Source organism: Lichenostomus cassidix, chromosome 2, assembly GCF_008360975.1.
Source record: "Lichenostomus cassidix isolate B80296 chromosome 2, HeHo_3.0, whole genome shotgun sequence".
Classification (NCBI taxonomy): domain Eukaryota; kingdom Metazoa; phylum Chordata; class Aves; order Passeriformes; family Meliphagidae; genus Lichenostomus; species Lichenostomus cassidix.
Genome location: NC_139482.1, coordinates 120,243,709 through 120,266,717, shown reverse-complemented (window position 1 = coordinate 120,266,717; position 23,009 = coordinate 120,243,709). Strand labels below are relative to the sequence as shown.

At 38.8% G+C, this 23,009-nt stretch overlaps 1 protein-coding gene across 8 annotated transcripts in view; it reads left to right on the top strand.

Moving 5' to 3' along the window:
- The first annotated feature begins 4,853 nt into the window (after positions 1 to 4,853).
- Positions 4,854 to 23,009, top strand: part of UBE2W (ubiquitin conjugating enzyme E2 W) — a 32,600-nt gene continuing 14,444 nt past the window's right edge. For 7 of the 8 annotated variants that reach the window (XR_014850161.1, XR_014850163.1, XR_014850162.1 and 4 more), the window contains exon 1: positions 4,854 to 4,917. Coding sequence is in view for 5 of the 8 variants with exons in the window: in XM_085053051.1 (XP_084909177.1) it covers positions 4,903 to 4,917 (15 nt within the window). In the remaining 3 variants the exon portion in view is untranslated. Of the gene's footprint in view, positions 4,918 to 4,957; positions 5,185 to 23,009 lie in introns of those variants that run through there. The other variant, XM_085053049.1, reaches the window with a different exon arrangement.

Here is a 23,009-nt window from a genome sequence, read left to right as displayed (position 1 = left end):
GCACATGGTGCCAAGCAATAGGACAAGAGGCTATGGGCAGAAACTGATGCCCAGAAAGTTCCACCTGAATATAAGGAAGAACTTCTTTACTGTGCAGGTGACCATGCAGTGGAACAGATTGCCCAGAGAGGTTGTGGAGTCTCCCTCACCAGACATATTCAAGAACCTCCCGGATGCAGCCCTGAGCTTACTCTGCACTTACGTGCTCTGAGATTACTCTGCTTGAGCAGGGAAGTTGGACCAGGTGACCCACTGTGGTCCCTTCCAACCTGACCCATTCTGTGATTCTGCATATTACTAAAGCAGGCAATTCCACTCCTTTCCCTAGTCCTATGTCATTCTTCTTCCCCTGCAGTAATTACAACTGTATCTCCACATAATATGACAAATTATTTTCTGATCTGATGGAAAATTACTTTGGTATTTTTGTCTTCCTGTGGATAGGATGAAAGCCACGGGTCACCCAGTGGCTGCAAAATCGTCAAATCCTATACAAGAGAAGAAATGGAGGCATATGTTATCTGAGAACAAGACTACCTCCTTCTGTAAGAACTGCACTTGTAGCAGATCAGGAATAAGGTGAGACTTTCCCCTAGCTTCTTTTCATCCCTTTGAAAGTCCTGGGATGGAAATGACATTTTACCTGTTCCTGTTAAGAACTAAGGTGAAAATGGAGTACACTGTTGGTGAAAAACCTACAAAATCACTAAGGAATAAAACAACAATAAAATCTCAACAGCTGAAAGTTATCTTCCAAATTTAGGCTGTTTTAATTTTTAGCTATGTGTGCAATTTACTACTTTAATATTCTTGATATAATATTGTCTTCATTTGAGTCTGCATCTTTAGTTGATGATTTCTACAGGTGCATCAAGCTTGTTTATAAGATCTTCATTTCACAGACTTTTTAAACTCAGTGCCCTTTCTTAAACTGGCAGGAGTGGAAGAAACAGTTGACACAATTCTTCTGAGGGGCAGGGAGTCCTCCACACTCAGGAGATGCAGTGTCATGGCTCTGCAGATTATGGTTGTGATGCCACTTGAGTAATACAGGGAGTTAACCTGAATGTACAGTTGACTTCTGTGAAAAGACACAAAATAGAAAGCTAAAAAGTACAGCAGATACAGGCAAAAGGAATTTAGCCCCCATGTCATTTTAGTGGCAGGAATCATAAAGAAGCAGGCAGTGACAGTTCAGTGCGTAGAAGAATGATACAGGGAAAAAAAAGTGAGAGAAGAGGAAAAAAAATTGTTTTTGATGTTTGAAAAACATTATGGACAACAGAGGGAATGGAATGTAGAATTACAGGGACACAAATCAAAAACTATGTTTGACCTTTGTGAAACTGTCTTGGTATATCAGAAAATTATCTAATGGATACAGTTTGAACATTAGTGGCATTTCCCCTGTAAGTATAAGGTTATACAAACACTGAAGTGAATTTTTAGGTCAACTTCAAGAATATTTACCAAAACCATTTTAGTAGGAGGTATAATTTTCATTATTTGCTCTCTATGTTTTCAATATGTGCATCATAATCATGTATTTGACCAGATCAGTGTAAGATAGCCTCTGAAATAATAAAGATAACATTACCCCTGAAGCTTTGAATATTTGGGACCCAGGACTCTGATCCTTGAAGTCTCTGTCAAAACTTAGGTTGACTGGTGAAGGATCAGACTGCATTAGCTAAATACTATAGCTTTCTGTTTTAAAAACCAAGCTGCTATTTTGTTGTCCATCACTATACCTGCAACAAATCAGGAAGGGTTAATTGCAGAAGTGTTTTCTCCCACATTTTGTATAGGTAAAGGTCAACACTGGGATGAAAACAAAATTACAATAAGCAGCTCCTAGTGAAATTTATCCTTTCTGGGAACTGGGGCCTTTCCTTACAGGGATTACTGGAAAACTTAAGAAGAAAATACTGATATTCACATAAACTCTTTCTGGGAGTCTGGTAATAGCGTTTGTTTTCTTACTGTGCTTACGGGATTGATTCCCTAATCCCTATAGCATTATGCACCATTCAAAAACATCTCTGCAAGCCAGATTACCAAGAAATGAGGAAAGGGAAAAAACTCAATAAAACTCAGGGATAATTCCCCAGATGCCCCTATTCCTGTGATGACAAGGAGTTAAAAATGTTTCACATATATATTAGGCATTGCATGAGACTTTAAAAAACAAAGATGTGGCAACAGTGATGAAAGACACCTTTGCTAGTCCTGTAAATATAAACTTTTCTCAAAGTGAATTCAGAGATGGGGGATTCTGCCCACCATAATGCTTCAGTTACATACACACCCAGTTAAGATTGAGTAGGTAGTAATTAACTCATGCTCTATTTATATGCAGGACAAACTGCCTCTTTTTTTTCACACCTGCTATCCTCAGGAATGGGATTTGCAGCATAGATGAAGTTATCTCGGTAAACAATACTTTAGTGCAAAATAAGTAAGTGCCTTGTTTTTAATATTGAAAAGCTCTGTGTGATAGGGAAAAAAAGACTTCTTTAACATAAGGGCAGTTAAAAACTAATTTTTTTTTCAAAGGTGGCTTTTCATCCAGAGATAATTTTTCTTTATTACAGTCATATTTGTACTGAGTACAGTTTGTTTAAGACCACAAGGCTGATCGTTCCATGCAAAACCAGCTTGCAGGCTATGAAGTGTTCTGGCATTCATAAGCTTACGCTGCATCATATCTTCTGACCTTCAACAGGGTTTTCTGGAAGAGGCTTAAGAAACTGAATATAATGGTTTGAAATCAGTTTTATCTCACTGTGATTACATCAGCACAGATAGTCAATATGTCCATGTTTATAACCAAACACATGTCCATTGCTTAAACTTGATGTTCTTGCTGTCTTTGTGGCATATGGCATTAAGAGATGTATTTTAGGATAAACATATGTTTGGATCATGCAAAACAACAACAACTAGTAAAACGGAAATGGCAATGTTCCACTTAATGCTGTAACAGCCTATGTTAGTCCTGAAGAATTGCAGGAAAGAGAAACCTTTACCAAGTCTATGTGGCTACTTAATGCAATAAATCCTCTGCAACCTAAGTGGCCTTGCAAAATCATATACTAATAAATACTGACTTCCAGGGAAAATACATTAGAGCAATGTCAAGTTGCATGGCATCAGGAACCCACAGTTTGTGAATGAGAATTGAATTCAGAAGACAAATGTATAGGATGCAGCTTACATGGCGATACTTTTCCCATCCTTACTTTTCGTAGGCTAATCTCCTTTCCGACTCAAAAACCAACATATATTGATTCCATCTTCAGCAAATTCCAGCAAAGCCAAGGGGTTTGTTCACTTCTGCAGCTACCTCACAGGATAAGGATACTCCTGCTGCCACCCTCTGCTTAAAGGGTTCTGACTTTTAAGCAAATCCCAAAAGTTTGTATGCTTGCTTTAACATCAACGACACTATTGATGCTGGATAAAAGTTGGAAGCTGATGCCATGTTTTGCTGGGTTTTGTTTTCCTCCAGTTAGCTGTTTGCAAAGTTAAGGGTATTAAAAACATACCAGGAGGTAAAGCTTGAACATAGAGGTAGTACTTGCATCACACTAAATAATACAGTTGAACAAGGTAGGCAGGCTTTTGGGTGCAGAACCGTTCTAGAGGTCTAAAATTAAAGAAGATTTCAAAGGTAATACAAACTGCAAACAAATGTTCAATAATTTAATTGTTTGTATATCAGGCCATCTCTGAAGAATAAAGCAGGGGCTACCACTGGAGCAGAAGTGACCCAAGGATTTTTTAACATCACACAGGAGGAGGGTGAAGGGACAGAGAAATGGGCTTCAGTGTTTTTGGAATGTGCAGCAAGAGCAGTGGGGATATGGAGATTATAATGACCTATAAAATCAGTTTCTCTGTTAAATCCTTAGTTTTACATAACCACTGGGATTATAAATGTTATAGGTTGTCTTTGGATAAACATTTTGTAGGTTTATCTTGAGGATCCGTTAAGTCTGAAATACTACAGCAGAAATAACAGCTGTCTGAAGTGTGTTTCCGCAAGTTGTTTAATTTATCGATTGCACACAGTCACTCCACTAAGCGCTGCTTGTTTATTTTCACCTACATAGACATGACAAAATCATCTGGTGCAAAGGACAGGGGTTATTCCAGGAAAGGAAAACACAGAATCCAAAAATGCTCTGACTAAAAAATACACCCACTTTAATTTGGACGCGTACATCACTATCCACCGATGCAGAGAGATCAGATTTTCTGTGGCAGAGTAGCACCCAGGGAAGCGCACAGGAGAGAGCGCCTCAGCAGGAGAGCCGCCCAGCCCCGCGGGCCCAGCAGCCCTCCTCCCTCCCGGCCGGCCTGGAGTAATGGCACACATTGGAAGAGATCTGGGTCAGGTACCAGGAGGAAATTCTTTACTGTGAGGGTGGTGAGGCGCTGGCAGAGGTTGCCCAGGGAGGTTTGCGGATGCCCCATCCCTGGCAGTGCTCAAAGCCAGGCTGGATGGGGTTCTGAGGGTTCTGAGCAGCCTGGTCTGGCGGGAGGTGTCCCTGCCCACGGCGGGGCTGTTGGATCTAATCATCTTTAAGATCCCTTTCCACTCCTTAACATTCCATGGTTCTATGATTCCATGACCCTCCCGCCGGGGCATAGCAGGCGTGAGGGGAGCCCGGAGAAACCCCCAACAGGGAGGTGCCGCAGTCCGCGCCCAGCAAAGCCCTCCGGCCGCCGCGACGGGCGGCAGAGCGAGGCGCCACAGCCACCGCCCGCCCGCACCGCCCGCGCCCCGCGCACGCGCAGCCGCCCAACGAGCGGGCGCGGGCACGTGACCGGGGCGCGCGCGGGGCGGGGCGGTGCCGGCGGCGGCGCAGAGGGGAGGGGGGAGGAGGCGGATCCATCATGGCGTCGATGCAGGTGAGGCGTCTGCGGCGGAGCGCCCGGGGCAGCGCTGGGGCCGGGCGGCGGCGGCGGGAGCCGGGAGGAGCCGTTCCGCCGAGCGCGTGCGTGCGTGCCGGAGTGCGCGGTGCGGGAGTGCGCGGTGCGGTGCGAAGGGCGGCGCGGAGGGAGGAACAGCCCGGGCAGAGGTTGAGGGGGTCGAGCTCCGGGTAGCGGGGCCGGGGAGGGCGGGTGACGGCAGAGAAGGCCCGGCCCGGCCCGGCCCGGCCCGGCGGCGGGATGGAGGTGAGAACCGCAGGGGTGTGAGGGGCGAGGCCGGGACTCCGGCGGCGGGCGGGGCGGTGCGGGGGGAGGCAGCGGGCCCGGGGCGCGGGCGAAGAGGCGCCTCAGGGAGGCGTCGGGCAGCGATGCCGCTCCCCGGGCAGGCGAGGGAAGGGCCAAGGGATCTCTGCCCCCCGGGCCTTGAGGGGGTCCAGGTTCCCTGGGAGCAGTGGGAATGTATGGCACACCGTGCCGTGTGGGCGCTCAGGGACACCCTCCCTGTGGCATTGTGGGGACCGTGAGCGACAGCTTCGAGTTCCTGGGGTTACGGCGCTGTAATTCCCCAGCGCAGGGGGCTGGGACAGGCATGTCCTGTTCCAAGCCGCGTGTTGCCCGTGGGGTTCTCTTTCTCTGTAAAATGAGGTTGCAGTGTGGTGTCAGCCCTATGGACAGGTAATGTCTGGCTTTCTCGGCCGGATGGAGTTGCTGTAGGTTCAGTAGCACGGAACATCCTGCTGCTTGACAGGTATTTCCAGCTGAATTATTCATTCATACCTACTCTGAAAGAGTTCTTAAATAGGGGCTGCAGAAATTGCTTCGGTAGAATGGATCACTTTCACTGTGTGCTGCTCCGAGTGGGTGGTGCTTTATTATGGTTGGGGCAGGAGAAAAGATGGCTAGGTTTTGTGGCAGAGGCCCTTGTCTTTCCTTATTTAACCAGCCACTTCTCTTCTTTTCCTTGCATATTTGCAGTTTTACATTTGTTTTTATATGTGGATCATTTAGCATTCCTTTCATTTTGGTCCAGTGTAGCTTACATTTTTTGTCAGTAGTAATAGAACAGCCCAGTAGAGTGTACAAAATGAATGACATTTGTTTAATTTTCCTGATAACCTGGATTTAGCATAGACAAAAAGAATTTAAATATCGAAGCTTTGAACTTTATGGGATAAAAATTATTCTCGTGAAGTTTAGAAGCATAAATCTCTCCCCCACCCATGGTGTGTCTTTCAGTTAGTGAAATGAATTGAGATCAAGAAGTTGAACATACTGTACAGAATGTTCTTTTAGCAGTAGCTTAGGCAGGTAGTCTGATCTGCCTTGGTTTTATTAGCTCTTTCTGGCAAATGCGTTTTTGCAGTGCTCTTTTTCTAATGTTCAGACTTTCACAAGCTCAACTGCAAAACAGAGGCTATAATTTGTTAAGAAGTATTTTTTTATAACATTGTGTGAAAAGTGGGGAAATAACAGCTGTGAATGGGGAAGGAGGCACTCTGTAAAGGGACTTGGTGAACCTGTGCTGTGTTGCTGTGTCTGGCCTAGTAAATGACCTTCCACAGCGTGCCTCACCCTAATTCCTGTTGCTCCCTGTGTAAAGGGGAAAAAATGGTTACATATTAAGTGAGGTTGTTTAGGATACATGAATGACAAATGTTGCCTAAAAGAAAGATGTGTGGAGGGTAGTACTCACTTCCTGAAATTACAGCCATGGTAAGTCTAATGTTGTAATTGCTTTCATTTTAGAAATACCAGCTGCAAGATGACACTTTTTGTTTTCTTACATGATGTTCTGTCGTCTTTTGATAAGAAATTCAAGGACATTTATGAAGGTTTTTTGTCTGTGTGGGGCTAATTGCGTAATCCTCTAATTACTCTTTCCTATGTTTACTAAACTATTAATTTAATAATGTAGTTTAGCATATTGGAAAGGAGTTGTAAACAGGAAGCATAAATGAAAATTTAGTAAATGAACTGTAAAATTAGTAAGGTTATTGTAGACGTACTTCCAGATGAGCAAGATTTCAAGGCTCTGAATTCTTCTATTAATTAACATCTATGTGTTCAGTGTGAAAAAAATATTTTACTAAGGAAACTGGTCTATATAATTTTAAGTGGTTTTTTATTTGGAATAATTTAAAATTTGTGCTATCTTCTAAGTTGCCTGATACAAAAAAGAGATCTCCTTTTTCTGGTTAAGTACAATGTTTTTAAATACCCAATGTTTACCTGAAATGCTTTTGCAACTCATTGCCATCTCTGACTGTACCAGTAGTCTGACACTGTACTGTTATGACAATATTATTTATATTATTGATAAAAATGATACAATGGTGCACAAAGTAAGTTCCAGTTACTTCTTAAACTGCTGTAATTTTACTCAAGAGTGTATGATGCCCTAGGTTAACTAAATTTTGTTTTTACAGATCTGCTGAGAAGTCTCTGATTAAGTTATGAGAGTTATCTGATTAGCTTGTTCTTAGTCAATCTACTAGGGAAGTTTTGGAACTTGTAACAAATTGCCTCTTTTTGCCAATGGCTCTGAGCGTCGACCTGAAATAGTTACTGCAGTTCAGTGGATGCACAGTAGCTTGTAAAACTTGTGAGTTTGAGCCTTCATGTGTATCATTAAACTTACTGTGATTTTTGTCTGTGTGGACAGTCTTTGATGGTGGTTTTCTGTAGCCATTTTTATCTACAATAATAGAAGCCAATGTTGATGAGATCTTGTATTTGTTTTCTAACTACAGTGTTGTTGGTAATTTGCCACTGCTGGGCTGGTTTAAACCTGGTTTGCATAACTTTAGGCAAATCATATTTTTTCTCTAAAAAAGCCAACAAGACAGGCCTTTAAAGGAAGATGACTTATTTTCAAGAATTTTCCCAGAAAAAAGCCCAATCTTGTGCAACTTTCTCCTCCAAAAAACCACAGAAATATTCTGAAAAGATGTAAGTAATGTAGAACAAGGGAATAGAAGGGATTTGCTTTAGAGAATTTGGTGCAGCATCTTTAGTAATCTGAAGCTTTTAAAAGCAAGTGCTAAAGAAATAAACAGTAAACAGTTACTTTCAGAACAGCTGGAAACACAGAACTTACATTATGAATAGAAGAGAGGTAAAAAACAGCCAAGGAAGTTCAGTTGAAAATGTACAGAAAAATGTCATTGCTGTACAAAGTGTTAAATAATTAAAGCCTTTCCTTCAGTGTGCAGATATGAACTATTTACATCATAAACTCGAAAGATTTACTTTATTGATAACACTGACATCTTAATTACTACAATTTACCTTTCACCTCCTTTCAGTTTTAATACCAGGTTATTACAAACCCTGGATTTATTTGTGAAATTGTGAAAACATCTAGGGGAATAGTTTTAGGTAGTAGCTTATTCTATCACCAGAATTACTTCTCATATATTCTGTAAAGTTAAGCACGTAAGATTTGTACGTGTAGGTTTTTAAATCTGATTGAATACAGAGCTAATGTAATGATACAACTTTACTAAAGAGTGTAGGATGTTAGCTTTTGCTGTGCTTCTGTGTTATCCCTTGAAAACTGCTGTGGTGTGCCACCATCAAATTACATGACCATGCCAAAATAAAGTGGTACTTGAAAAATCTTGTTTCATCAATAGATTTTTTTCAAAATGTGTGTTTAAACAGCTGTTTAATAAAACAGCTGTGTGAGATGACAATGCAGAATTCATGTACTCTTTGAGATCCCAATGAACTTGTATCACAAAATGCAAGCTAGTAGCAATATGAAGGCTTCCTGCAAGTTTCACCCCAACATTTTCAAGCAGTGGGGTTGGGGATGGGGAAAATATTCACAGGAACTGAAATTTTAAGAAAAAATACATACGGTTTTGGTTACACTTCCTTCTATTCTTTACCTGCATTTCTAGTGTTAGTGAATATTCTGTGTTTCTAGTTGTTTTCAGAACACTTACTTATTGCTTAATCTTTGCTCAATACTGGCAGTGTTTTTATTTAGTGATTTGGCAATATATTTTTCTTATTTAAAAGCTTTGTCCAGGAAAAAGTATTAAATTATTTTTACTGTGTCTTCCAAAAAAAGCCACAACCCCAACCTTAAGTGAGGAAAGCTTTCAGTCAATCAGAACTTGGATGATAATCCACACTGGTTCTGTACTGTTAAATGTCACAGTACGGGATGCTATTTGCGTTGTTTCAAACAAGAAAAAAAGAAATTGAGTGGGTACTGTGGCTATATAACCAATTCTGAGATATAAATGTAATGAAATTATTGGTAGTTAATAATAATAATAATATGAAGTGTTTAGTGTTTCCATAGGTGAAATACTATCGAAGATAAAAAAAAAATCTTAATCATTATTTAAACTGAAAAATGCCAGTGCCATAATAGAAACCAGGATGAGTAGAGAGTAAAAATAATTTCTTCTGTCCATTAAGAGATTGTTACTCCTTTATATAACCTTTGGTAATCAGTCTGTACTGATATGTGATATATTAGCTTTGGCATATAACCATGCTACAGTAAAGTAAGATAAATACAAAACATTTAGTAATTTTACTGATGAGTTAGTTTAGTCTTGGGGTTTTTTAAAATAAAAGTTTTGACTTAAATATCAACTGAAGTTTAAATTTTATAGTCTTTATTTGGTAAAGATAAATAAAAGTTATGGCTTTAGGCCCTAAGGAGTCTCATTTGCTTATTTTTGCATCTGCCTGTGTAAATAGAATTTTGGGAACTACTTTGCTGTGCAGCAGCTGCAGAATTTTTGAGCTAGGATGGAAGAATTCACTCTGAGAAAGAGCAGAAGTTGAAAAGTTTATTGAAACCAGTGTCCCTGAGCATTATCAGCAGCTCTCGCTTACAAATAGACTAACTATACAGCTAAAATGTAAAAAACCCATTAATTCTTTCAACCTGTCACATAAAATATTGATGAATATGTGTCTGATTTCAATCAGGAAAATAGAATGGATATGTATTTATTGTAAAGAGTTATTCTGGTTGATTTCAAATATTTTTTGCTTACAGTTATATAGTGTAGTATATATAGTATTTTATACATGTGTTTACGCCTAGCTATTCAAGTTCTGAGAAGAGAGAAGTAGAACACAATACATGTGTGAGAGCCAGGGAATGTTGTCTTGTTAAGCTGCTCCCTTGGAAGGCTCTGTGAGTTTGTAATTAATAAGCTAAAGCAGCTTAGCTCAAACAATGTGCGAAACTTGGTGATCAAGTACTTTCTTTAATTGTCTGCTCCAGTTCTACTAAAAAAAAGCTAAGACTTTTAGACTAAATATTATACAGGGATGGGCCATACTGGTGACAACGCCCAGAGATTGAGATTAAATTACCCCCATTAATGTGAAAGAGAGAAGGCACAATTCCCATTGAATTTACCCATAGTTACGGCTGTGTGCAACGAAGATAAATGCTTTCAGCATAATGATCGGGTCTCTCACACAGCCTTGGTTTACATCTGAGAGATGAGTGTTCAAGCAGATTACAGACTAAAATTTCCACTAGGGCAGAGGGGAAGTGGATGACGAAGGTCTTCTGCTCAGTACTTGAAGCCAAAAATTTTGTGCATCTTGCATGGCTTTGAAGTAGTGAAGGACTGTGACAGAACTGTCAGCTGGATATATAGTTTTTGTCTTTTGAAGGGAGGAAGAGGTAATATCCATTCGCTGAAATGTATTAAAACTTTGTTTATTAAAAATAAATAGGTTAAACGTTTTAAATAAAAAGAGCAAATAAGCAACCTTTTGTGATCCATGAAGGCCAGGTAACCTGTCTTCTGCCTGCTTTTGATAGTTGAGGGCTTTCAAAATGTATTCTGGAATCTGCGTGAGCCTTTGCAGTTGTTTGGGTTGTTTTTTTCGGTTTGCTTTGTTCAAAAACGTATTCTAGAATCTGTGCAAGCCTTTGCAGTTTATTTGCTTGCTTTTCCTCAGGTGACCTTAATTACTGACATGAAAAACAGGTATCAATCAGGGATGGCAGGGAAAGAAGGGAGCGAACCTTATAATTTGCCTTCCTAAGAGCAGTATTAATGTGTTAGAAAAGAAAGGACAGGAGTTAATGGTGGTAAATCAGGAATTGTGAGACACCTCATTTTTGCTAATTAATGATCTCATTGAGGATACGAGCTATTCATCCTTTCATACACAGTACTAAAAAATAATTGTTTCTCCTTGGGTGATTACAAATACAAAGTTGTTTGTCATCTTTTTTTATTCAACTTAATTAAAAGTACTGCTTAATCAGCGTCAAGAAGAAAATCTGTATATATGTCAATAAACGGTGTTAGCAGTTTACTAGAGCATAGCAAATATAGTCTCTAAAAGTCTGCGGGAATAAAATGCTTCATCGAATTTGATGCTACTTGTTCACATTGATTTATTTATTCCTTCTTCATTAGGAATGGGTGGCTGGTAATGAGAAGGGGCAAGGAAACTGAATGGACTTAGGTTTCCTAAGTCAGAAACTCTCCCCCTGTCATATTTAGGGATATGAATTGGATGAGTATTTAAATCTTGTCATTGTTTCCTACTTCAAATATTTTAACTCTTTTCTCTCCAAAACGTTTTTTTCAGAACACAATTCTTCTTCTTGGTTACCAGCCCTTGGAATGTTTTTGTAAGGATGAGAAATTCCCTGGTAGACATATGGTTGCCCTCATTGTGCCAGCCTTCACTATTGTCTTAACTTCATTTCTTTAAATGAAGCAGTTCAAGTAGTGCCAGACTTGTTTCCTTAAAAAATAAAATTATCTGTAGTTGACTATTTATTACTGTGTGAGGCTTGTGCTGGGCATCGGCACATTTAAAGACTCCATTTACAAAGCAGATGACTTACTGTCAGTTTCATCTTATTCTGTATTAGTGGATTCCACTTAATTTGCTTTCAAATGACAGGTTCATTGTAAAAAATTTGATTATCTGGCAAAAAGCTTTTCAGACTGTGAAGTACAGAATGTTTCATTTGTGTGTGTATAGTTATTGTGATTTATCTTTAATTATGCTGTAGTTATGATTTCAGGTAGATCTTGTCTCTTTAGTTCAAGTGTGTTGCTTTGACCTTTCAGTCAAATATTTTAGAATATCTTGGAGCATATGAAGATAATATTCTGTTATCAAACTGAGAAATCAACAACCCTTCCTCCCACCACCCTCAATCCATAACTGAATTTTTAAAATTTTTAAAAGCTTGGAAGAACAAAAGAGGAGTGGTAGAAATGTATTGTAAGTAGCTCTATAAAAAATTCATGCATTGCCATTTGGTTCTTTTAAAAAGAGAGAAATGTACAAAATGCCTGACATTCAGATCTTGAAGTCTGGATTGGTCTGAGGAAATAACACTAGAACTGGGTTGCCAGATGTTAACATGTTTTATTAGAAATGAGGAGGAGACTAATCTGCTTCTACATTCTCAGTATAGATTGAAAACCTGCTCTTCAGCCAAAAATAGATAAAACTGAAAAACAATTCTTTGAACTAAAATCCCAGTACTGCTTTTTAATGGACAGAGTCTTTTGTGGAGCTGTTTTGTTACGCATTTTGCTGAAGCTTTAATTGACCACATCCAGCCAATTATTTATCTTCTCTGGGCCTTGATTAAAGCTGACTAGAAGACCTCTGATAGGAAAAAATTCATGCAGGATTGTGATAATCAAGTTTATGTGTTTGAGAGTCTGGAGCAAATGATGTCTCCTGAATTATTGGATATAATCTGCAGGGACTTTCTTGAATGACCTGGTTGACTGGGAAATAAAGGGGATTTTATTTGTAGAACTGTCCTTCTCTAGATTTCTTAAGTAGTGAAATGGAGTGTAGCGAGTAACTTTTTCTTAAATGTCACTGTTTTTAATTTTTATGTTGTTTCTTCTGTTTGAGAGATTTTTGGTACATTAAGTTAGGTTTCTAATTAGAGAGTAATGTGCAGTGAGTTCCAGGAATACTTAAACTATTTAAAATGTGTTGGGTTTGGTTTTTTTTTTCCTGTAGAGGAGTTTGGTTTGAAAAGCAGAACTATCTACCTTGTGTTTAGAATGTCATATTCTGGATTTGAGGCACTTTTCAGTAAGAAATGTGTGGATGGAGAAAACTGAAATACTGCAAATAGAGTTGTTAGCGGCCTTACTCTCTCAGGCTAGTAGCTTGAGCTAGCAGTCAAGCAGCAGCTTTGCTTATGATTCAACATGGTGGTGTTGTACAACACTGTCATTACAGCCTGTTAGCAGCTTCTCCTGTTCTGGGACAAGGTTGCTGTTTGTCTCTGTACAGTGACTGTCTCCTGCATGTAAAAACTTCTCCAAAAGAAAGGATGTTCTCTGTGAAACATTTTATAACTTGAATGGGGGAGGAGGTGACAGGCTGTAGCTCATAAGCAGAATGTAAATTCTTTGCCAGGACTCTATCATATTACTGACAGTGTTCTGGTGCTAACAGAGTTTGGGTACTTTTAAATTTTTGGATGTGGAAGAGAGTTTTGGTAGTTACGGAAGAAATATTGTTATGTCTCCCTAGGGTACAGCAGTTTTACCAATATAAAATAGAAGAGTGGGATTAATGTTTAACTTTTAACTATTTAAGAGTGAATTTTCTTCCTCTTTGATCTGTGACCCAGATTAAGATTTTAGTTTATAGTGTCCAGGAAGGCTTGGCCTTGAAAGACTATTCTATTCTTACATTCTTAGTTTCTTGCAACAAAGAGAAGGGAATTTGAGTGCATAGAAGTAGAAGGTTTGTAACACAATTCAAGTGTAGATGTTTTCATCCTGCATGCTTCCTAGTCTGTGAAGTTGGTTCCTTCATCTTTGTTTCTTCATATTGTCATGATACTGCCTTATTGGACATGGCTAGTTGAGTTCCTACCAGTCCAGGTGAAGAGGCCACCACATTTCAGTTAAATTGCCCATCACATCTTGTTTTAATGGTGAAATAAGGTGTGGCAATGGAACATTTTGTCTAGCAGAAGTGAAAGGAAGCTGTTTGCCCATTTTCTACTTTTTGCTCTGCTTGTACGTTTCTGCTCTACTGATATTTTTGCTTTTCCCCTAATTGTTCTATACCAAATTCTTACCACTTCCCTTATCTGCTTTGGGCTTAATGAACTCAGCTTTTCTCCTTCTTACTTTATTTCTCTGTAAAAAAAAAATCACTGAAAGAGGTTGTTTGTTGGTAAAGTAATTGACTATGATAGCTCATAATTTAGTTTACTCATTTAAGATATTGCTTATTTTGGACACTGCACCTTTCATGCTGCATTTCTTGAAGCACCAAAAAAGTGAAGTAGTCAAGAATTGCAATTTTAATTTTCTTTGTATCATTTACCTTTTCAGAGTTTGTAATTTCAACTCATAGGAGATAATAAGCCAGGAGTATGGGCACACATTCAAACTTGATTTGATTCAGGTGTTAATATTTTGCTGCCAGTCAGCAGAGCCAATGTCCCAGTGTGTGTATGCTTTGCCCATTCCAGTTAGGAAGAATAAAATGTTACCTGAAGCAACACTCTTTGGTTGGCCTAGGCGCTCTCAGCTGCATGTACATAAATTGTACTTGGTAATGACCCCCCTAACTTCACTGTACACATGTTTTTGTTTGCCCATAGCTCTGTTAAACTTTAACTCTCTGTGCTCCACTTTTCCAAGGAAGGGGCAAAGCTGTAGCAAGAGTTCTGACAATGGCTTAGAACTGAAAATAGACTCCTGATATTGTGATACTCCTTTTTAAAGGCATTGAGAAAGGTAATTTTCACGTGCCTACACGAGCTAGGTTCGTTTTCCTGGTGGTTAAAGAAAATACCTTTGCATTACTTCATTGTGAGGGATTGTGGCTAAAGTTGTTCTGTCTGTCCATGGGTATCCCTTGTTTGTGGTAGAATCAGAAAAAAAGAACCCTGGTTTTGGGCAGTGTGATGGTGATGATACCATATGTGCTTTAGGAATATAAGTTACTGACTTTTGTGGCAGCTGGCAGGGACAGAGAACAGTGAAATAATTTTGTATCTGTTAATAAGCATTTATGTGCGATAACATCCAGCTCAGAGGTACACAGTGACCAAACTACCTGTTTCTAGGATTGATTTTGAAATACTCTGATTGAAAACCTCTAAATTTCTTCCTGTCCTGTAGTGCTACCCCCTCTCTCTTTTCACATGTTGCATCTTTTTGCATGGCTTTGCCCTGCCTGTTTCTTTATGTGATTCATGAAGAATCAACACAAGTGAGAATTCAGCTGTGGCATTTGAGATGTTAAGTTCCAGTTCCAGAGGTGACCAAGTAAGATGTCAGTAAGGTGCCAGTTTGGATAAGGAGGAGTGTATATTTTTGGTAGAAGCTGTTGGCTTCAGACAGGTATTTAACTTGAACCCTGACAGACAGTGAGTGCTGTCTGTCAGGATTGAAATGACAGAGGTGGTTGTGAGCTGTTCTGGGGAGCTGTCAGGAATTTTACTCTGCTGACACCAGTTAATTTTGTGTTCTTTGTTCCGTATGCTTTGAGAAGTCTCATGAGTTTGATACTTCAGAAAATCTGTGGAGGATAATTGAAGGAGTTGCACAAATCCTGCCTGACAGAATTAGCAACAGGATACAAACCACTGCTATGTCAGTCCTGTCTCAAGTACTTCAATAAACTTTCTTTGGGAAGTGATGCTTGGATCAGTGTTAAGCTGTGTTCTTTGATTTCGTCCCTGATTCATCCTTTCCTGTAGTGATAAGTGAATAAGTAATCTTGGTTTCAAAGACTTCCACCTTTTTGAAAATACTTCTGTAAACTACCGATTACATCACTTCTCTGCCTTTTGCAGGTGAATATTCCTTTAGTTGTAGGACTGTGGTGTTAACCAGTCTTGGGTTTCTGATATTCTTAATCTGCTGTTCTGTTTCATTCTAGATAGTGAATGTTTTTATCAATTTGATACATTTTCATTCTGGTTTACTTTTAATTTGTATAAAAGAATGGTTAAGCATAAGATAAATCTCTCAAAAATAAGGAAAGGATCAAAGTTGGATTGTCTGTGCATCCTTCATGTGTTCCCCTATAAGTCTTCAGCCTGTTTTCTTTAACCCCTTTTCAACAGGAAGTGGACAAGCAGGAAAGGTGCTTCTATATGAAATCTTAAGATGGATTAGCAGAAACATTGAGAAGAGTGTCTTGTGATGTGAAAGGGACAGTAAAGCAAGTACAGCTCCCAAGAGCATAGCAGTGTATGGAAAACATCTGTTGGGGGTTATTTTAGGTATGACTAGCTGCACTAGCTTGTATTTTGACTTGAAGGAGCTGGTTGAGAGGCTGAAGCAACTTGAGTGTTTTATTAAAGAGATGGTGTTCTTGACTCATGGTAAGGAAAAAACCAAAAGCAATTGTGGTGTTGATTTTAGTTATGTGTATCTTAATGTAGCTGGAGTGTCAAAGGGCTACAGGTTTCTAGAAAAGAATACTAATGTATGGTATCAAGCTGTCTCAATATGGAAAAAAGTAGGAAGAATAATAAAAGTCAGTATGGCAACATGAGGACATATTCAGTGACATAAAGATTGAAGAGGCTTTCTAGAGAACAGAAAAGTGAAACTAAGTGATTACTGTTAAAGGGCCAAGCATGTAAGAGTGGAACCTACTCACAATTCATTGTCTTAAATTGGTGTATTTGAAAAGCATTAAAAGATGTTTTTATAAATTATTAGAAAGATGAGGAAAGGGATGAGCCTGTAAATAGGAAAGCAAAGCAAAGAATAGATGACAAATACTTGAATTGATGATAAATCATGTCAAACAAAAAGGACAGATTCAATATCATGTGGACACTGAATATTATGTCAGTCACTAAAATTGAGCTGTGTGGGTTGGTTTGCTTTTTTAAGTGTTTAAGCAACTGAATCTGAGACTTTTGACAATTCTTTTGAGTGACTTTCCAGATGGTAAATATTATTTTTGTTTTCCTACTATCATCTGCTAGTTTGACTTCTGGAAGTCACTGGACCGAACAGCCTCTGATACCTATCACACATAATATACAATTAGCAGAGACAATTAGCCAAATGGATTTAAGGAAAAAAACCACATTGAATTAACATGATTTTCTCCTCTTACTGGGCTGTAGCTGTTGTGAAAAAGGAGCAGTAGCTGTATTTTGACTGCAAAAAATTTCCACATGTGTTAGTGTGACTTTTGAATAAGCACACAAGAAAAATGTGGTACAAATAAGTGAACTCTATTTTTTTCTAAAACCATAAAGACCACAGGTTGTCAAAGTTGTAGTTGGTTGTTTAGAGTGGCTGTCTGATTGAGAGGGATGTTCGCTTCTGTTAAACAGAGTGAACCTGCCAAAGGGTATTTTGAGGGCAGTCCACATTGACTTGAAAGTGCTTAGTTGAGCAGAGATTGGGAAAGGTGAGTTGTAACAAATAAAAGAACTCACTTGTGTCCATGAAGCCTAAGAGAAGTAATTTGACAATAGTTTATATTCAATCCACCTAGATCTCTTACTGTAAAGAAAATTCTTCTAGTTATAAAAGCAAGACATAAAGCGATGTGAAAAAACGTTAAAGGCTTTTAACAGAACTTCCTTATGTTAGAAAGATGGAGAGGTATCTGTAGGTCCTGAGTTTATAAGATTCTACAAATGAGAGTTAAAATTGTCTGAAAACTGTTAATCTGTTATATTTTGTCCTGCTATGTATATTGCTGCCAGTTTTCTAGAATGTTTGTTTGTGAAAACAAAAATAATAATTCTGTATTCATGGCTGTCAAATATAAGAAAGGCTTTTCCACTGCTGAAACTGTTCCCTTTCAAATGCTTAATTTGAGGAACTTGCAGTTGCAGTGTGCCTTTTGTAGCTATTTTGTATGGGCTTGATATACCATAATCACTTTGTTTTTTTAAAAGTACATTTGAATCTTGAAGCTAAGAGTGTGTGTAAGAAAATTAATGTCCTTTGTACCGTTCTTGATCAGCAACACTGAAGAGAAATTAAATTCAAAAACATGAAATTAAACTTTAGATGTTTTCTGAATTACTGTGGTGATGAGGAACTCAGTTTCCTAATTAAACTATATGAATCTAGTCTTTAAGGCCTTCATTTAAGAGCTTTTTTTTAGACTAGAGCAGTCCCCTGATAATCCAGTTTCTGTATTAATGAGACACAACGGGAGACAAATTATTGCAAGTTGTAAGAAAGAGTGGAAGAAAAGAATGGTCCTTCGTAATATCTGTGGAAAATATCTTCCAAGTTTTCTGTATATCCCTAGCTGCATGTTGGGCTGTCTGTGCAAGCATGGACTCAGCAGCTCCAGGAAAGTGATTCTCCCTCTCTCCCTGGTACTTTAGCCCACATCTGGAGTGCTGTGTTTAGGGAGCTGCGGTACAGGACAGGCCTTGGGGTACTGGGGTGAGTCCAGCAGATGACAGGCAGGATGACGGGGGCTGAGCTGTGTGACCTCCAAGGAGACTGTGTTTCCTCAGCTGTAGGAAGAGAAGGCAAATGACAGATCTTGCTGATGCCTACAACAACATAATAGGAGGATATCAGGGGAAAATAGAGCCACAATGGGAAGACAAAGGGTGATAGATACAAGTTGGAACATGAGGTATTTCAATGAGATACAAAAGAAACATTTTGTATCTTTAGTAGTGAAACATTGGAATGCATTGACCAGAGTAGTTATTTAAAGGTTATTTTCTAAATGTTACTTAGTCTCTCTCTTAAAACATTTTTTTCACTGTTTGAATGAATTCTGGTTAGTAGGCCATTTGTGCCCTCTACAGTTTTGTTCCAGTTGCTAGTTGTACTCTCACGTTCTGGAAAAGGTCTATAGGCAGCTCTTTGTTATTCTGTACAGAAATAATTGAGTTGATGTTTGATAGAAAAAACGCCACCTTTTGAAAATGTGTGGCGAAAGCCTGCTAAAGATACCCAGCTATGTTCATCAGATTAGGAATGATTAACTTGTATGGTGTGGTTAATGGAATAGTAGAGCGTTTTGAAATGTAGACTATGTTGTGTTATTCCAGCTGGGGAAAATAGCCCCCAGCAAATAATGGGCTTAAATCACATCTTAAATGTGTGTCAGTTGGTCCAATAGAAGGAATTATCTTTGTGTAGACTGCCTTACTTTTATCTGTAGTGGCAAGATTAATACTTAGGGAATCTTTAAAAGCGGTTTTTTTCACTTAAGCTGTTTAACACTTTCAGAGTTCCTGTCATTGAGGACTGGAGAAATCCAGGAATTCATTACAAGATACTTCTTTAGTTCTTTAATTTCAAGGCAATTTATGCAGATAGTCGATATAGCTAGAGATAAGAAAAATTAAGTTCTGTGCCATCTCTAATAGGAGTTGTTGGTCTTCTGTCCTGATGGTCTGCAATTCTAGGGTGAGAGCCTCTTTATTTGGGAGGGAGCTGTGCTGAGATACATAAAAATCCATCAGGGTGTAGTATAATGGAGATAATGAAATACAGGTTTTTTAGGCAGACATGGGGTTAGAGTGGTTACAGTAAAGCAGACGGAAGTAATGTCTTCTACTGAAGCTTGGTTCTGTTTGGGACATTGCTGTGAATCAAGAGCAAATCCAGAGCAGGTGTATGTTTCTTCACTTCTGCACCCCTTCCTTCCCTACCCATTGTGGAGCTGTATCTAGGAACCTGCCATTAATCAGAATTGCACTGGAGTTTCCTATGCTTAATAGATGATAATCACAGTCAGGGTTTTTTTTGTAGATTTCCTTATTTCAATGTGATAAATTTATTTGATGTAAATTGTTTTCATTATAACACTAACAATGTTACAGTCTTGGTTTTCTGGGTTATTGAGTTTCTGTAACTTAATAAACGATACATTCATTTTCTACTGAACGTGCTCTTTTCAGCTTTATATGGGAATGGCATAGATTTTTTTCTTCTCATTTATTGATATTTCCGCTGAGAGCTGCAAATGGAGGTCAGATGGAACTGATTATCGAATGGTTTGGATTTGAAGGGATCATCTCATTCCAACCCTCTTGGATGTGACTGTCCAACGAATTCCTTATCCACTGAACAGTCCACCTGTTGAATCCATCTCTCTCCAACTTAGCAAGAGGGATGGTGTGGGGGACTGTGCCACAGACTCACCAGAAGTCCAGATGAATACTATCTGTAGCCCTTCCCCTCTCCACTGTTGTAGTCACTCCACTGTAGAAGGTCACCAGGTTGGTCAGGCAAGACCTGGCCTTGGCGAAGCCGTGGTTGCTGTCCTGAATCACTTCCCCATCCTGCATGTGTCTTTGTACGTCTTCTAGGAGGATGTGTCCCATGAACTTTGCGGGCACAGATGTGAGGCTGACAGGTCCCAGAGTCCTCCTTTCTACCCTTTTTCCAGTCAGCTGGAACTTCATCTGACTGCCATGACTTTTCAAATATGGAGAGTGGCTTGGCAGCTAAATCCACTAATTCCCCTCAGGACTCTGTGTTGTAGCTAATTTGGTCCCAGAGCCATGTTTATATTCAGGTTCCTCAAGGGGTCATGAACCTAAGCTTTGCTTACTGTGGGAGGGACTCTGTTCCCCCAGTTCCCATCCGCATGTCCATCCACTTGTGTGGGAAGAGAGGTTGCCATTGAAGACTGAGGTAAAAAAAAAAAAAAAAAGTTTTTGAGTACTGTAGCCTTCTACTCCTCAGTTTCTTCCAGTTGTCCGGGTCGGGGAGGGTATATATTCTTGACTTTCCTTTTCTGGCTTATGTTGATGCATGTTTGAATTGGCTAACTGGGAAATAATAATTTCTTTTTTGTCCTTAGAAGTATGATTTATTTGATATGACACTTTTGACCCAAAGTGTAAATAGTATTCCCTGCTGTTTCTCTGGGATATGGTGTTTGAATTCTGTTTTGAATTGCAAAGGCTGAGAAGCATTATGTTGTCCATATGTATCATTTATGCTGAATGTACAGGCCCTCATGCCAGTGTCAGCAAATGTTTTAGGATAAGAGCAACAGAGCACTTCAGTGGTACTCTGATGTTCAACTGTACATTTCAATTATTTTTTTCCTTTTGGTACTGTTTTTTAATTTTTTTAGAAAGGACCATAAACATAGTGTGTGAGAACCAAAAACCTGTGAAACAGAGGATATTTTTGCACTGGGGAGATGGATAAAAGAATGACTGAGTCTGTGTTAGACTGAAAAGATGGTTGCTGGAGAAAGGCCAAAGGTGCTTGAAATTACATAATATTAAGTGTTGATAATTTGCAATTTTTTTTAGGATACAGGACAGACTAAATTTTCTCCCTTCAAATTACTGTCAGATGCTGGTAGCTTAACGTGGTTGGTTCTAATTTAATTCTAAAATGGGGTTTAGGTTTCTTTTTATGAAGACAAAGTTGTGTAGTTTGTTGACATGTATAAGTAAATTGACTTACTGAATTATCTGCTGTTCTTATATACATTTCTTCTTTGCTATTTTTGAACTAATGTTTCCAAATCTCGTCTTTAGGGGAGTTTGAATTTCCATTGTTGTATAAGATTCTCATCTCTGACCTTTTAAAATATTTATCTACACGACAAAGCATACACAGGTTGACTGCCGTTGAGGTTTATTTGATGGTGGTCTGGGGAAGTGCCAGGAAGAGAATTCACTTCATCACATCTCTGCCGTTCAAATTAAGGATTTATAAAATGGTTTTGTAACTTTGCTCCTTTGCATTTTAATGCATAATTGTAGTGTTGGATACACTGTTACTGTTTTCTTAATCTGGGCAGAAAGAAAGAGGTGAACACTAGGGTTCTATCCTGTTTTTCATTGTGTGAGCAATGTATATAGCTTGTGAAAATGCTAGCATTGGGTTTTCATTTTTATGTTATATCAGTGCAAGGTAGGAACTTCCAGTAAGAAGCCCAACTAAGTTTTCAGGGCTGCTTTATAGAGATGGAAAGTTATTTCAATATTTTCAGAGTGTAAATTGTGAATGTATGAGAGCTTTTTCTATTTATGAGTTTTGTGGTTTAATTTATTGCAGTCCGATTTCGAAGATACTTGATGAGATACTGAATAATTTCTGTGTTGACAAATAAACACTTTTTTCCCCTGCGGATTTAAGTTCTGCTAAGCGCTGGACAACAGCTACAAGTGTATGATAAACCTGTATTTTAAAAAATTGGATATTGAATGGAAATGAAGTCTTAAATCCCCAAACGATAGATTTTTATTCTTTTGGAATAAAAGATAATTTTGACTAGTAGTGTGGTTGAAGTGAACTTGTAGGTGGTAAACCTTAAAATTGTTGGCAGGGAAAAGGACAGTAGAAATGAGAAAGTCTTGAATTTTTGTCATCTAGATGGCTTGGAAATTACAAAACATATTGTGTGACTGTTTATATGGAGAAAAAAGACTCTGAAAGCAGTGCCAATAACAGCACTTCACAGAGGTTGCATTTCCCTTGCTCAGTAGATTGTAAGAAACAGTTCTGGTGGTTGTTACAGAAACAGTTGGTTGCAGTTGCTAATTTATCCCTGTCAAAATAGGCAAGAGTTACCTGAGCTACTGGAATAACACTTTAATAAGTGCTATGACTGTAGGTTCTGAGATGCAGTTAGTATAAAGTTTTCAGTTTGTGTTGTGCAATCCAAATAGCCTTGTTTTAGTTTTCTGTTCTGTCCTCTGGGATGACTTAGAACAAGGCAAAGGCTTACACAGATGCCAAATAGAAATGTCTTAAATTACTTAGAGGAGGAAGAGTTGTGCTGTTAAAGTCTTGTAGATTTAATTGTAAATCTGATGCTGTTGTGGGAATATGAAGCGTTTGCTGCTGGGGGTGGAGTGCTCATTGATGTCTTCGTTATTTGACAAAATAATTTATACCTCCGTGTAGTTTGTAATGCAACCGCTCTTCCCTTTGCAGTGTTGCAAATGTTAGTGCCATTGCATTTTACCCAAAAAGTAAGTTTAAAGCCTGTGACTTATTTTGCCTGTGTCCTTTCAGTTAAATTTCTAGGAGAGGAGTTATCCTTTTTTCTCACCTTTCAATTTCACTTTGTTTTTAAATTTAAATTTTCAAATAAAACTCCTTTTACCTTTCAAAAATTGATGAAATGTA